The sequence below is a fragment of the Aphanomyces astaci genome (genome assembly GCF_000520075.1).
Source record: "Aphanomyces astaci strain APO3 unplaced genomic scaffold supercont1.47, whole genome shotgun sequence".
NCBI classification, from domain to species: Eukaryota; Oomycota; class Saprolegniomycetes; order Saprolegniales; family Verrucalvaceae; genus Aphanomyces; species Aphanomyces astaci.
This window is the reverse complement of record NW_009798310.1, coordinates 153,883-166,424: the sequence shown is the minus strand read 5'-3', so window position 1 is coordinate 166,424 and position 12,542 is coordinate 153,883. Positions and strand designations below refer to the sequence as shown.

The 12,542-nt window shown below is 50.2% G+C and overlaps 7 protein-coding genes across 7 annotated transcripts; 6 read left to right on the top strand and 1 right to left on the bottom strand.

Annotated features, from left to right (window-relative positions):
* Positions 1–38: 38 nt before the first annotated feature.
* Positions 39–206, top strand: H257_13285 (hypothetical protein; the record flags this gene model as incomplete). Its single annotated transcript, XM_009840753.1, has 1 exon — positions 39–206. The coding sequence occupies one exon, from the start codon at positions 39–41 to the stop codon at positions 204–206; it is 168 nt and encodes a 55-aa protein (XP_009839055.1).
* Positions 207–700: 494 nt separating this feature from the next.
* H257_13284 (hypothetical protein) lies at positions 701–1,288 on the bottom strand. The gene has a single exon (XM_009840752.1). The coding sequence runs from the start codon at positions 1,220–1,222 to the stop codon at positions 728–730; it is 495 nt and encodes a 164-aa protein (XP_009839054.1). The 5' UTR covers positions 1,223–1,288; the 3' UTR covers positions 701–727.
* A 980-nt stretch (positions 1,289–2,268) lies between these two features.
* H257_13283 (hypothetical protein) lies at positions 2,269–3,015 on the top strand. The gene has a single exon (XM_009840751.1). The coding sequence runs from the start codon at positions 2,356–2,358 to the stop codon at positions 2,938–2,940; it is 585 nt and encodes a 194-aa protein (XP_009839053.1). The 5' UTR covers positions 2,269–2,355; the 3' UTR covers positions 2,941–3,015.
* Positions 3,016–4,138: 1,123 nt separating this feature from the next.
* Positions 4,139–4,797, top strand: H257_13282 (hypothetical protein). The gene has a single exon (XM_009840750.1). The coding sequence runs from the start codon at positions 4,213–4,215 to the stop codon at positions 4,603–4,605; it is 393 nt and encodes a 130-aa protein (XP_009839052.1). The 5' UTR covers positions 4,139–4,212; the 3' UTR covers positions 4,606–4,797.
* Positions 4,776–5,479, top strand: H257_13281 (hypothetical protein). Its single transcript, XM_009840749.1, has one exon. The coding sequence runs from the start codon at positions 4,927–4,929 to the stop codon at positions 5,389–5,391; it is 465 nt and encodes a 154-aa protein (XP_009839051.1). The 5' UTR covers positions 4,776–4,926; the 3' UTR covers positions 5,392–5,479.
* Positions 5,480–6,604: 1,125 nt separating this feature from the next.
* Positions 6,605–8,038, top strand: H257_13280 (hypothetical protein). Its single transcript, XM_009840748.1, has 3 exons — positions 6,605–6,790; positions 6,847–7,744; positions 7,845–8,038. The coding sequence occupies exons 1-3, from the start codon at positions 6,668–6,670 to the stop codon at positions 7,943–7,945; spliced, it is 1,122 nt and encodes a 373-aa protein (XP_009839050.1). The 5' UTR covers positions 6,605–6,667; the 3' UTR covers positions 7,946–8,038.
* Positions 8,039–11,163: 3,125 nt separating this feature from the next.
* On the top strand, positions 11,164–12,330 carry H257_13279 (hypothetical protein). The gene has a single exon (XM_009840747.1). It carries the CDS (start codon positions 11,168–11,170, stop codon positions 12,221–12,223), a length of 1,056 nt encoding a protein of 351 aa, XP_009839049.1. The 5' UTR covers positions 11,164–11,167; the 3' UTR covers positions 12,224–12,330.
* Positions 12,331–12,542: the final 212 nt, after the last annotated feature.

Sequence of the window (12,542 nt, the reverse complement as noted above, 5' to 3'; positions counted from 1 at the left end):
TCCTGTGCCCCAAACTACCGCTCTTTCATCGAAGGGACATGCTCGTGATCAAAGGGCTGTGTGTGGACCTGGATCACTACGTCGACGAACTCGTGAAGCTTTGTCATCGTTTTACCACCAAAAAGCGCACTGCGGACACCGACACCGTCCTTGTCGAGGGGTACCTCCGCGCGTTCCTGACAGCCAACGCCACCACTCCTATTTAATAATATTACCACCATACCTATCGATAATACTTGTGGAACGTCGTCGCCCCTTAACCCCGATGCGATCGCAGCGGGTAATTCTTGGCCAACTAGTTACTACGTAGAACTACATAACTGGTAGTAGCATTCGCAAAAGCCCTTTGCTGAATGCGCATAACCCCAAGCTACTGTAGGACATATTATTGTGACTTCGCTCTATTAACTAATCCAATTTTGAGTGGATTGGATTGGCTCTTACAAAATGGACAAGTATATTCAACCAATCAGAGCTCCAGCGTGATTCAATTTGATCAGACCAACCACACGAATTTTGGAAATATATATGTAGCGAAGTCACAATAATATGTCCTACAGTAGCTTGGGGTTATGCGCATTCAGCAAAGGGCTTTTGCGAATGCTACTACCAGTTATGTAGTTCTACGTAGTAACTAGTTGGCCAAGAATTACCCGCTGCGATCGCATCGGGGTTAAGGGGCGACGACGTTCCACAAGTATTATCGATAGGTATGGTGGTAATATTATTAAATAGGAGTGGTGGCGTTGGCTGTCAGGAACGCGCGGAGGTACCCCTCGACAAGGACGGTGTCGGTGTCCGCAGTGCGCTTTTTGGTGGTAAAACGATGACAAAGCTTCACGAGTTCGTCGACGTAGTGATCCAGGTCCACACACAGCCCTTTGATCACGAGCATGTCCCTTCGATGAAAGAGCGGTAGTTTGGGGCACAGGAGACGGCTGATGTCCTCATGGAAGGACCTGTCCGAGATGTTTTGCCGCAGGTTGTGGTGGAGGGTGTCCACGTCCCGTAGCGTACATCGCACGACCCACGAGTCGCTTGGATGTTCCACGCGGATATCGAAGCCGATTTCAACGGACGGGAACAGGCCGTGATATGACTTGGACAGGCAAGTCCCGCGGACGCAGCAAGTGGCATCTGTGATGGAGGTTATGTCCTTCACAGGGTGATGGGGCATATCGACAATCGGCGAGCAAGGCACAGACACCAGTGGAAGCTGCATCGTTGCACGACGCCGCAGGTTGGAGAATAGCTGACGGCATGCCTGGCTGCGGCGACAGACCCCGACGTAATGAACTGTCCCAGTAAATCCCAAACCCGGGATGTGGCACCAATATCCGGAGGGCTAAACATGTTTTACTTTCATGGATTTGGCGCAATACACACAGTGAACGCATTGGGTAATACACATTACAGGGGTTTAGCCCGCGGGAAATGCACTGTCGCCACACCAAATTGCTGTATCAGTTGGAAATTGAATGGCAGAGGATTTCTTTGAAGTGACATGTGACAATCCCCATCCCTCAAACCAGTGGACTCAGGATCGGATTGTAGAACTGTATTGCGCATATTTCCCCTTTGCTATCAAATGAGTTGGCTCTTGAAGGAAACCTGTGGGGTCATTCCTAGACAGCTGCATACAGTACTAACTACTACACACATACTTGAGTGCTCGGTTTGATGAGCTTTGGATTACATAATGTACAACAGGTACGTCAGCTTGGTGGCGACTATTCAGCGCCTTCAACTGCATTATACAGTAGTTGACCAGAACCGTCATATTGATGACATGATCCTGTGCACTTTGGAATGTACCCAACCAGGGTATTTTGATTGGTGGAATCAATTGTCGGTTTCAGAATCCTCCAATCCGCAATCAGAACGGCAAACCTACCTTGAACCCTTGTTGGATCGCACACATCCAGCATGTGCCCACTAATAAGAGTACGATACAGTACGACCCCCGAATGCACTTTTGCTGGTGTAGATACTGTTGATAGTATGTTGAGGTAACCTTCCAATATACCACCAGGTTACTGTCTGTCTGTATCCATCATCCCTTGTACCTGGTACTACGTAAGCTTAGTATATCGCCTTGGTGGTCAGCATAGACTGTACACTCGTCGCCCAAACGTTCGAATTCGGTCTCTGTCCTCTCGTCAAAGTCTGCGATGATTGTTTTTATCCAATCGATTTGATGCCATACATATCTCGGTACATACTCGTGTGATTTTTCTCGTCTTCCGCGCCGGTTCGTTCACAAAGGCACGCAAATTGAGAAAAACAACACAGTTCAAACCATGCGCGTCTGTTCTGCGACCTCTCGACAGTGCACTCCACACAACTCAATTCAACATGACCATCCACACCAAAAGCCATAGGGTGGCTGCTGCTGCTGCCACGGATGCCCGTCTGCACTTCCACGGAGGAAGCAGCTGCGGCGGAGGAATCCCCAGCAAGCGCCGGCTGCCGCAGCACGTGACGCCGCTGGCAACGCTGCGATGCCGCGTCGAGGCCACGAGTCTGCGCCACCACACGTTCTTTCTCTGGCTGCCTCCGTACTTGGTGTACCAAGTTCGAGTCCTGGACATTGCCACCAATGATACGTGGGTCACGCACTGCACCCCCCGGGATGTCCGGCGGCTGTATCAGCACCTCGTGCGTCGGTCGATACACCCCGACACGGTGGAAGCTCTGCACGTGCTGAGGTGCCCCGACGCCCCCCTACTGCAGCCCCGGGACGGTCTCGCGATCAAAGCCATGTGCGTCGACACCGAGCACTTTCTGCACAACTTGTTGGCGTTGTGTCGTCAAACCACCACAGCGCCAGACGCCGCGTTCGTCGCGTTCTTTGTAGCGGCATTCCTCAAAACCCCTCGGAAGAACTCGATACAGGCAAGCACCCACGACGGCAGCAACAGTAGCATCATACCGAGTTAGAAACATCATACCGAGTTAGAAACATAGTACACTATACTAGTATTAATTACTACGTAGTAATATATACATGCCCCGTCACACCCTCGTACTATTACCTGGTAGTACTGTATACAGTACTACTACTACACTGTAGTAGTCGTTATGAAATGTCAATGGACCATGATGATATTTGGTTTATGTAGTGAGCTTATAGTATGGACAATTCTGTAGCACGCCTTCACTACATATTAATACTATTACGTTGCAAAACCAAGCCATGGACAGTCTTTGCACGTGGCAGTAGTCAACCTATACAGTACCACATCACGATACCATTCAACCCACCGTCCCTTTAAAAGTGTGTCGGGGTGTATGTATATTATGTGAGTTGGTACATAATCTTACGAATTTCTTGGAACGAAACATATCCCAATTACTATTAATATTTCTTTGTGCATGCTTTCGTTTGTCTTTGTGCATAAAGAAAAACAAATCATCGGAATCTGGGTAGCCAATGAAATTTCGCGGTGAGGTTTGTGACGTAGATGGCCAGTTTATGGTATGTCATACGAAGTATACGGGACAGTTTCAGGTGCACTCAAATTGGCCAATGGAATACCATGATTTTTGGAATAGCCAATCGAATCACTAAAAAAATGAAAGCACCAAAACATATACTTTGCCTTGACATGAGTGGAAATCGAAGTATACAAATGAAGGCGAAGCTGAAGTCTATTCAAGCCGATTAAATAATGAGAATAACGCCCAACCTTTCATGCAGCACTTTTCAAAATTGAAATCCCGTTCGTAAGTGACGAGTATTGTGCTTTCGAGTGTTGTGGCGTGGTTTCTCGTTGGAATTTAAATCGATTTGATTGGCTACCTCAGATGAGCTCAAAATTATAGCCAATCAAAACCTTCTCAATGAAATTCAACCAATCAGATCGATTCTGGATCGGTTTGGTCGGCGCGATTCGATTGCACCCCCTCCCCAAATTTGTATCAAATCGACAATAATAAGCTGCGCGGTTACTTTCACCATAAATTGGCCATCTACGTTACGCATAATCTTCCCGCACCTTTGGGAACGTATTTGTAATAGTAGTTACTACTGGTATTAATACATACTAAATTTAGTAGCAATATTCAAACTTCAAAAACTAAGTGTAAGTACCAAGTATTAATACTAGTTCTTTAAAAAAATATAGTTCTTTGACACGGAATATAAAAGTGTAAATAACGTTCGTAGATAACATTAGAGTATCGGTTGTTCTGGTAGCTTGCCTCCAGCCAATGCAATCATCCTCGGGGCTGCCAGTGGCGCACGATGGATCGTCCTCCTGGTTCGGTTGTGAACCAATCACCGCTCACCACGCGGCCGGTTTCGACCGTCGGAAGAGTCCACTGGGGGGGCAGGACACCAGCATTGTCCGAGTCATGAGGCGGAAACATGGCAAGGGCGCCGAGGGTATCGATGGCCCTGGCACATGCAGTGATGATCCGCGCGAGTCGCTTGGCTCGTTTCGGGTTGTTTGCGAGCAACGACGCCTGCAACTTTTCAAAGTCGTGCTGGAGCATGCGATGCCGATGTTGTCTGTCGAGCTGCAGGGCGTGCGTCGTGATGGACAGCCGCCTGTGTCGGAGGGGCTGGCTGTCCAGTCCTGTCGTTGGTGTCGGGGACGCTAACGTGATCGAGTCAGGCACGTGGACCTTTGGACTGAGGGGCGAGTAGTGGCTCGATGGTGTCGAAGGCAAAACTAGGCGGGCGAGCAAATGACGGCGTTTCGATTCAAACGATTGCAACGCGGGGGTACGTGAACCGGTTGTTGCATCTGGTGATGGTACTCGGGGCACACTACTACTAGTACTACTAGTAGTAGACGATCGAGGCGACGCAAACAAATCTTCACGCACACGTGGCTGCCGGAATGGCGACTGGTCTACAGGTGGGGTGGATTCGATAGCGGAACGTGATGATAATGATACAGGGGTAGCTGTGGTTCTTTGATGCGTGGGGGTACGACGGCGGCGGGGGTCGATATGCGATGCCGTTTTCGGTCGGTCACAAGCGGGGCTCAAGCTTGTGGGACTGGGGGCTCCATGTGTTTTGGCGTGGTCGTCGACTTGGGCGGCTACGACAGCGTTTGGCGTGGCCTGGTTTTGAGGGTTGTTTTTACTCGTGGCCTCCACGTCATTCTCCGAGGATACCACCACGATACTGTGGTTGTTATAGTTGGTTGGCTCTTTCACCACGTTTGCATGTCGTGGTGTGTTGCTGGAATCGACAGTAGTAGTACGTGGTGGCATGTTGTGAATCCAAGCGCCTTGGCTGGCAAACTCGTCTTCTACCGCCACTCTCTCAACATGTCCATCGTCGTCCGACAGGCCGCCACCGCCGCTCCATTCCGACATGTCCACCGACGATGCCGATCTCGATGCCGCCGTCTGCTTCACATCCGAACCAACTGCTGATTCCAACGGCATTTGCTTGTGGTGTCGTCCTCGGCGCCCTTGTTTGCGGAGTTTCTTCTTGAGAGCGTCCAGCTTTTGCTGGCGATGCAGCTGCTTCCTCCTAGCGGCCACGGCCTGGCGCTGGCTGAACTGGCTGCCTGTGTAGTCCCCTGCCAGGGCATCCACGAGCAGCTCGCGCCATTTTTCGTACTGCCCGACTGCATCGAACTCGAGGCGCACGAGTTTATTGGACGGGAGCACCACATCGATGGTCGGGCCGTCCAGCGAAGAAGATGCTGCCGCTGGTTTGGCGGTGAGGCCGTTGCCGCCGGCGCCGTCGTACGCGACGAGGACGTTGACCATGTCCAGCATGCGGATGCGGCATACAATGTCCATGAGCACCGAGCCTTTGGAGAAGAAGAGGAGGTCGCCGCTACCGACAAACACCAGGTACAGACGTATGAACGACGAAGTAGATGATGAACGATCTGTTGGTGACAACGCGAGCTGGACGATGGACCAGTCTTCCGTGATAACCGGCATCACTGGGATGCGATGCCGCGACGCGAGATGGTCGGCAAAGGCTTGCTTTTGCGCGTCGCTGTCAAAGCCGACGATGAACGTTGACGTGGGCGAGAGCAAGAGGAGCGGTAGGATGACGGTGGATGCTGTATCATCGTCGGCGTTGTCGGTGGTCGCGCGGCGAAATGGAAGGTGCACCATGGCCAGCATGTCGAGAAGACTTATCCAACCCTTGGATCCTTTGTTGGGAGAGTCGTCGCGGAAATAGTACAGCTTGTCGTCGGTGACTCGGCAGTACCGCCGCCGAGTCCATGTCGCTGCCTGCATCCGACGACTCGTCTACCCATACATCGATGTCATGTAACCATCCTCATGCATGCCGCATCGGAATATACCTTGACGAGGTAGATCCATCCACACCATGAAGGATTCGCGGCCTTCTTGCCCTTCTGCTTGACGGCCGTCGAGATCGACTGACCCATCGAAAGGAATGTGTCATGTGCTATGGCACGACGGGGTGCTTTGCACGACGACGGAATGTAGCACATGATACATGTTAATATGGACATTTGTATACACGGCCTGTACGTTGACAAAAATGTAACCTAGTTTAAACATCATTTCAAACGTTAAAACTCCATGACACGCCATAAAACCTCAGTGTTATTTCGTCAAGTACTTCTAGTTTAAACACTTCGGATAGGTTTATCCGGAAGAATCGTTGAATATCCGGTCTGTGCAACCACTCGATAGCTTTGACGACGGCGGTGTGGCGATGTGGGGCAACAACAACCGCAACACCTCGAGGAACACCAACACGAACAAGCCACCATGCAAATTCTACGCCCAAGGAACATGTCGGAACGGCAATAGCTGCCGCTTTTCCCATGACAATGGGGTACGTGAGACAGCTACCCGAGACTCTTATTCCTTTGCTTATAGCTTGCCTCGTAGAACAACTACCAGTCGTCCCAGCGAAACAACAGTGGCAGCAATTACCATCAACAATCCACTACGTCTAGTAACCCGTTTGCCCAGCCATCAGGCCCGTCGTCATCGTCGGGGAATCCCTTTGGCCAGACGACGAGTGGCAACCCTTTTGCGTCCACCACAGCATCCTTTGGCACTTCTCCCTTCGGGAATGCCGCGGCGCCGTCGTCGTCGCCCTTTGCGCAAACTTCGTCGGGCAACCCTTTCCAAAGCACATCTTCCGCCCCAGCCTCGACTCCGTTCGGTTCGTCTCCATTCGGCGCTCCGCCCGCCGCATCAAGTGCGTTCGGAGCGTCACCTTTTGGCACAACTGTTGCCCCATCCAGTTCTCCTTTTGGCAATCCACAGACTGCAGCATCCCCATTTGGAGGAGGAACTCCGTCACCTTTTGGCAGTTCACCACAAGCGACCTCCCCTTTTGGCACTCCAGCGTCAACCAGTTCACCATTTGGCACAACAGCTCCATCTAGCTCCCCTTTTGGCACAACTGCTCCTTCAACTTCTCCTTTTGGCACCGCGCCGCAACCCACTGCTTTTGGCACAACCTCCCCTTTTGGCAATGCTCCAACCACCTCCCCTTTTGGCAATGCTCCAACCAACTCCCCTTTTGGCAATGCTCCAACCACCTCCCCTTTTGGCAATACTCCAGCCACAACCAACACCCCCTTTGGAAACACTACGGCTTCAAGTACCCCATTTGGGTCGAATACAACCACTTTTGGGTCTACGACATTTGGCAACACCTCTGCATTTGGCAATTCGTCAAAACCAGCACCTGCTTCCAGCGTCATGTTGCCGTCCGACTTGAAGCACATGGCATCCACCGGCAATGGTGGTGACGCCAAGCGCGTCATTCCAGCAGGTACCACTATTAAAACCGCTAGTACCCCGCCACAGACACGGTCATTTATCGTGTTTGCCTGCATTATTTCCTATTTACAATTCAATTCACATGGTGTTAGATCCACGAGACCCCACTTGGATCCGTGCGCAGTTCGAAGCCCCGGCCTTTGTCTACGGCTGTGTACCCACCGAATCGCCCCCGGTGGAGTTTTGTCGTTAACAACGAACCCAACGATTTGTAACTTATGTAGTACTTTAAGAATGTCTCTGTAGTACTATTAATAATACTACTATCAATAGTATTGCCCTTTTTGGTGAAAATAGGGGTTTACAGCTAACTGTAAATTCGATTGCGTCAGATTTGAACTTAGTAAACTTATTATGTACTTCGTACTTAGTATGGTTTAGGGCCGCAACCTGAAATATTGCAATATTCTGGCTCAAAACGCCATTTTGGGGCCGAATTCAATAAAAATCGGATCAAAATTGAAACTTTCGGCCGCGTGATTCGATTCGACGGGGTGTGGAAATTCGTACCGAATCCACAATATGTCACAACTTTTGGCTATATGGACCCACGAAGTCTTGTGCTTGGCAAGTGATTTGGCATAATATCAAATCTGTATATGGACGTCGCACCAGATTCCAGTGTGTGTGCACGGCCAATTAAGATCTATTCGGCCGAGTTAGAACGCCTACACGCCCAGATTTATCACTCTTTGGCCAAAATTGCAATTTGAAACTGCAATTTCTGGGCTGGGCCTTGTTGTTTGCATGACTTCAAAATACCAACTTGAGTCCTTTGTGACTAGAACGGTGCTGGGGAGCGTGGTATTGGACTCGGAGAAGCTAGTTTTTATTTGAAGATAAATAATGCATGTTTGTAGGCTTAACACTTGCACGCATCAGTCCTTACAATGGTTGACATGCAATGATGTTAATTAATCCTCTCACCAAACTTTTGGCCGATTTCGAGGCCGATTTTGTTAGTGCTTGTTATCATTCCGACCCATCATAATACTTACTTCAAGTATTATTAATAATACCAGCTAGTCTGGTTTTGTAAAAAGTATGACTGCCTACTAACTACTATTAATACTTCGAAGTTGCAAGCACAATACTATTAATATTAATTAATAGTATTGTGACTACTATTCTAATATTAATAGTAGTATTATTCAATAATACTACGTATTAATATTATTAATATTGTGCTTTTCACTCGTTTTGGCTATTCACACCGTAAACCTGGGTGTTTGTTACATCAACCCCAGTGTTTTAGATAATCCGTAGAGTGAATTAGGATCACGTTTCGTTACAGAATGCAGTAATTATAGTGAGGTCATTTATGCAACTCCCTCGCTTTTGCACATTTTAAAAGTGCAAATCCAAGTTATATCTGCTATTCTCAGGACCGAATTGCATAATCCGCTACGTATTTTTGATTGGACGCCAGGGGTATTTTTGGCTGGTTTTTCGGGGAGGTGTTTTACTGCAATGGGAAGCTAGGCCATGCAATGACGGCGCGTTATCCTGGTGCTGTCAAGTACACTGCAGTTGATGGTAGTTAACGCTGGGGCATCTTTACGTGACATCGATGTGTGTTGACCACATCGCTTGGTTGTCAGAGTGTAGTTACTCTAGAAATACAAACCTATTTCCATCAAGGTCTACGGGATCGTTTGGCTTGGTTTTGATTGGCAAACCCGTGGAGGCGAAAGTTGCGCAGGTACCCGCCTTCAACACCAAAGTGAGCACAAGCATCATGCGTCAGCTCACAATATCCATGACGATACTGTGCTGGTGGAGAGCGAAGGAGGCGCGGGGGTTAAATGTGCGTGCGGTGCGAATATTGGCTGGAGTTTGACTCGGTGGCAACACATACGGTAGCCTCTGCATGGAATAATCGACTGCTAAAGTCGTTCGTGACGGTAGTGGCGGTAAGAATACAGTGAGGGACCTAGCCACATATCTGCGGTACAGTAACGGCGCTACTTAAGAATTCGCCACAGCATTTCTCCGTCAAACGTTCAATCGTTAATGCACCTAAAACCACTGGCCGAAGTTTTGAAAAGCACAGCAGGTGCAGCCCTTGAGGTCGCTCGTCATATGAGAAAGCTCTGTTACTTTGGTACGTAGTGTGCAAGTCAATGAGTGCCAGCAGCCCTCCAAAATGCCAAGTGCGGAACGAACTGGCAAATGCTATGACGATCAGGCCAAGGCAGGCACCCATCGCGGGGTGCGTGACTACGCAGTACTGTACAAATGTAGTACGCACTACTAGTATACGTGTAGTACGTGTTACCTGGATTTCTGTGTACACCTACTGGTTCTTCAAGGTCCCTCTGTACCTGACGCCGACAACTGGAGGCATTTGGCCAAACAATGGCTTGCTTGTACAGGTAGTACAACGTAATTGCATCAACCCGCCATCCCGGGAAGTATTAGGTTCAACCAACGATGTACTTTCGTCCCTGACTGGATAAATCCTACTTTTATTCTCCCCTTTTGCCACAGTTGAGCAAGTGGTTTCGGCGTCCATGAAGGTCTTCAAGAGTGGCTGGCTGGCTGCTTGGCGTGACGAGATCGTTTTGCTTGGTTTCGATTGGCCAACCTGTGGTTGCGTAGGTACCCCGGATGTAATGGCATCAGAGATCTATTCCCCTATATCAGTTCATAGATTCAATTCATAGCATGGTCATTTTCCTTCAAACACGATTGGTTCCTTTTTGTACATATTAATACCGTATGTTTGACCAACAATGCGATGGTACAACATGTCGTTCGTACTGTCACTCTGGCTTACTACCGGTAGTACTTATAGTACTTATACCTAACGGTACAGTACTGTGCATACATGCCTCTCTGTATACTCATTGCCCATTTGGTTGTAATTTCACCAAAGAGGATCTCAGATTGGGCAATTCACAGTCTACAACCTGGTTCTGAAATACCCTGGATTAGGTCACGAAGGATTTTCTGAGGACTTGAAACAGCTGCGAGGAAAAAGGCCGGAGGATCGTACTGGTAGTACCTTATTGATGGACACGGCGCCATATTAACTGCAGACGACGACAAGAAGGCCTAGGGAGGATGTCGCCTGTTATGACCGGACTTCCAAAGCCTGACCATGCTAATGAGCGCGCTTGAGGTGGTTCTCACTACCTCATAAACGTTTCTACAAAGTTGGCCACACCTGTTCTGATCCTGGTTCGAATTCCCTTAGCCCATCAAGGACCTGTGTATTTCATGGATTTCCACTTGTTTGTTGTATTCACCAGCAGGGACGTTTTCAGACTGTCAAGTGGTTCTCAACTTGTACAAGGCAATTTGGACAATCATAACCTACAATCGTGGAACCACCTCCACGACGACGAGCCCAAGATGCACCTTGCCGGCGAATGCTGCATGCATGCCTGGTCTTCATTTTCGAATTCTCTCAATGAAGTTCACGTCTGCTCTTGTGCTTTCCGCCGCCGCCGCGTTTGCCGCCGCGTCGTCCCTGGAAGGCGACGCCGACGACAACCGGCTGTGCCACGCCCAAACTGCGGGGTACCTCGACAAGCTAGTCGCTGGCTCGTACGTCACCAACGGGTTCTTCGACTGCTTCCGCACCCAGGAGCAGATCTTCGAGTTGTTGGACACACTCCAAAAGAAGCACCCGACGTTGATCACCCGCCACGAAGTGTCCAAGTCGGTGAACGGCCTCGTCATTCCCGGCTACAAGGTGGCCAACGGCAAGAACGCCAAGGCCATCTACGTCCAGGCGACCCAGCACGCCCGTGAGTGGGCGTCCACGTCCGGCTCCCTGTACGCTCTCGCGGCCACACTGGACGACGTGATCAACAAGAAGCCCTCCCCCCTCGACCACTATGACGTGGTCGTCGTGCCCATTGTCAACATCGACAGCTACATCAAGACATGGACCACCAACCGTCTCATCCGCACCAACGTCAATGGCGTCGACTTGAACCGGAACTGGCCGTCCCCGTACTGGAACGCCGACAACCAGCCCCCCGGGTCGCAAACGTACCCCGGCAAGGCCATCTTGAGCGAGCCCGAGACGTTGGGCATCCACAAGTGGCTCCAGGCGAACGCCGCCACCATCGACGGCGGCATCGACGTCCACTCCAACGCCGCGTCCGTCCTGTTCCCGTTCGGAGATTCCAAGGTCGACCCCGTCGAACCGTACCTGGCCAAGTACAAAGTCCTCGGCAAGGCCGTGCAAACGGCCATCGCCGGCGCCGGCGGCAACTACGACCTCGCCCAGCGCCTGTACCTCACGTACGGCAACTTCCGCGACTACACGTTCCGCAACTACACCAAGCCAGGCCTGACCATCGAAGTGGACGGCGTGGACTTTGTTGTGCCCGTGTCCACCATCCGACAAGTAGGCAAAGAAGTGTACGCCGGCCTCAAGGCGTACTCGACCGCCGCCGTCGACTTCAATGGCGGCACGACCTCCCCAACTCCCACCACCACCAAGCCGGCTTGTTAACCAGTGTGTGGCTACGGTCGTCCGTGTTGCGTTGATATTAATATTTGTTTGCTAACACATCTTGCACTAACTACTACTAAACGTGGGCCCAACCATACTCCAACCTGGATGACCACCAAGGTAGTAAGTACTGTACTGTACAGTACACTGCATCCATCGGTAGCCAAAGGGCTGCATCTGTAGCCACGGGATGGTCAGTTACATAGGCAACCTTATTAGTAGCCAGCCACCTACACATCAGATGCACAGTAGAAGGTGGCATCCCAAGGGCTTATGTAGCTACCTAGATGTTAGTTATTAAAATAGCAGCGTGAATGAA